This window comes from Penaeus japonicus, unplaced genomic scaffold (genome assembly GCF_977035675.1).
Source record: "Penaeus japonicus unplaced genomic scaffold, GWHDUDI00000001_assembly GWHDUDI00000040, whole genome shotgun sequence".
Classification (NCBI taxonomy): domain Eukaryota; kingdom Metazoa; phylum Arthropoda; class Malacostraca; order Decapoda; family Penaeidae; genus Penaeus; species Penaeus japonicus.
The window spans coordinates 16,588,821-16,591,320 of NW_028234442.1; the positions used below are offsets into that span (position 1 = coordinate 16,588,821).

Here is a 2,500-nt window from a genome sequence, read left to right on the forward strand (position 1 = left end):
GTGGGTGGGGTAGGGGGAAGGGTGGAGGGATGGGTATGGGTGGGGATAGCGAGAGGCTTAGGGGGAGGAGGGAGGAAGGGAGGGAAGAGGAGGGTGTGGGGGAGGAGGAGGGAGGGAGGAGTAGGAGGGAGGGAGGAGGAGGAGAGAGGAAGGAGGAAGCGTCTGCAACACCTCCCCCTCCCCTCCTCCCCCCTCACCCCTACCGGTTTTCACTCGGATCTCTCTCGCTCACTCTCTACACTGCAGTGAGCTGCAAGATATCGCTGCAACATAGAACATATTTTTTTTTGTCCCCTTTTCTCTTTTCTCTCTTTAAGCTTGCACTGCAACCGGCAGAGAGCAAAGGATCTTTTAGTGCAATAATGACATAACGTTGAGGACACGACGATGGCACTGGCTTGTGGCACTCACGGGGCATTGATCTGGGCTCCGTTCTCCTCCGGGTCGCTGCCTTATCTGCCTTCGCTTGCTATAAAGCGCGTATGATTCTACTTACATGCATTATTATGGCCGTCCGCTCTTCCGGGACTTTCATTGGCAGTGTGAGGATACCAGTGTCGGGTCCTTTGTCCTGCGCGGTGCAGGGGGGGGGGGGGCGTCTGTATGTGTTTATTGTTGTGTATATATGTATGTATATGCATATATATATATTTATATATATATATGTATGTACATATATATATATATATATATTATAATATATATATATATATATATATATATATATATATATACTATATATATTTATGTGTGTGTGTGTTGTGTGTGTGTGTGTGCTGTATGCATGTGGTTGTATATATATTTATATATATATTAATATATATATATATATATTTTATATATATATATATATTATATTATACTATATATATTATATATATTATATATATATATATATAAATATATATATAATATATAAATAATATATATATTATATTATTATATACTATATATATATATTTATTATAGGGATATCATATATATATACAGTATATATATATATATATTCATATATATATATATATAATATATATAGTATGTATATCTTATACTTATATATGCTTTAGATATATGCGATATATGGGGCTTATGTATATGTATATATATATTTATATATATTTTATATATATATATATGTTGTGTGTGTGTTGTGGTTGTGTGTTGTGTTGTGTAGTGTGGTGTGTGTGTTGTGTGTGTGTGTGGTGGTGTGTGTGTGTGTTGGGGGTTGTGTGTATATATTTGTGTGTGTGTGTTGTGTGTGTGTGTGTGTGTGTGTGTGTGTGATGTGTGTTGTGTATAATGTGGGTACTTGTATATAAGAGGTTTGATATATTATATTTATATATGATATATATTTATATTATATAGTATATATACAGGGAATTTGAATCAGTTGTGGTGATATTGAGTATAGATATGTATTTATTTCTTTATATTATATATATATATATATATATAATATATATATATATAATTATATATATATATATATATATATATATATATAAATGCATGTGTTAGATATGGGTATATATATATAAATATTTATATATAATAATATATATACAATATATATACATACATATAGTTATATAGATAGGTATAGATAGATAGATAGATTAGATATAGATAGATAGATAAACAGATAAATAGATACATACATACATACATAAAAACATACATACAGAACATACATACATACACACATACATACATACATACACACATAGATACATACACACATACATACATACATACATACATACATCTACACATACATACCACCCCCATCCCCCTACCCACAAAAAAAAAAAAAAAAAAAAAAAAAATCACTTCTCTAACCACGCCCATCTCCTCCTCCAACAGGGACATCCGCGACCGCTCAGTCCTTCGCGTGTTCGAGGGCGAGGGTGTTAACGGCCAAGGAGGAGGTGCCTGGGATCAGGACCAGTCGTACTTCAGCGAACCCGAGTTTGACTCCGAGTTTCAACAGCAACACGTGCACAAGACGAAGGTAAGTGTCGAGTGTCGAGTGTCGAGTGAGTGTCGAGTGTCGAGTGTCGAGTGTCGAATAAGGTTTTAAGAGTGTCGAATGTCGAATAAGGAATTAAGAGTGTCGAGTGTCATTTGTCGAATAAGGAGTTGAGAGTATCGAGTGTCGAGTGTCATGTTTCGAATAAGGTTTTAAGAGTGTCGACTGTCGAATATGGGGTGTCGGGTGTCGAATTTAGAGTATGAAATGTCGAGTTTCTGGTGTCGAATATAGAATGGGGGATGTGTGACGTGTGTCGAATATGACGTATGGCGTGGAGGGTGTCAAATATAGACTTTGAAGTGTCGGGTGTCGAATATCGAATATAGGATGTTCAGTGCCAGGTAAGTGATATATTTTCTTGGTGTTTTGTTGTTATCATGATCATTACTGTTATCATTATTATTATTATCATTATAATTATCATTGTTTTCACTATTATTATCATCTATTTATGTTTAATTAATG

General features: G+C 34.9%; 1 protein-coding gene across 1 annotated transcript in view; it reads left to right on the forward strand.

Moving 5' to 3' along the window:
- Positions 1–2,500, forward strand: part of LOC122250556 (uncharacterized) — a gene marked incomplete in the record, with an annotated part of 388,340 nt that overhangs the window by 185,286 nt on the left and 200,554 nt on the right. The window contains 1 exon segment of the mRNA XM_086534192.1: positions 1,867–2,014. Within this exon segment, the coding sequence (XP_086390318.1) occupies positions 1,867–2,014 (148 nt within the window).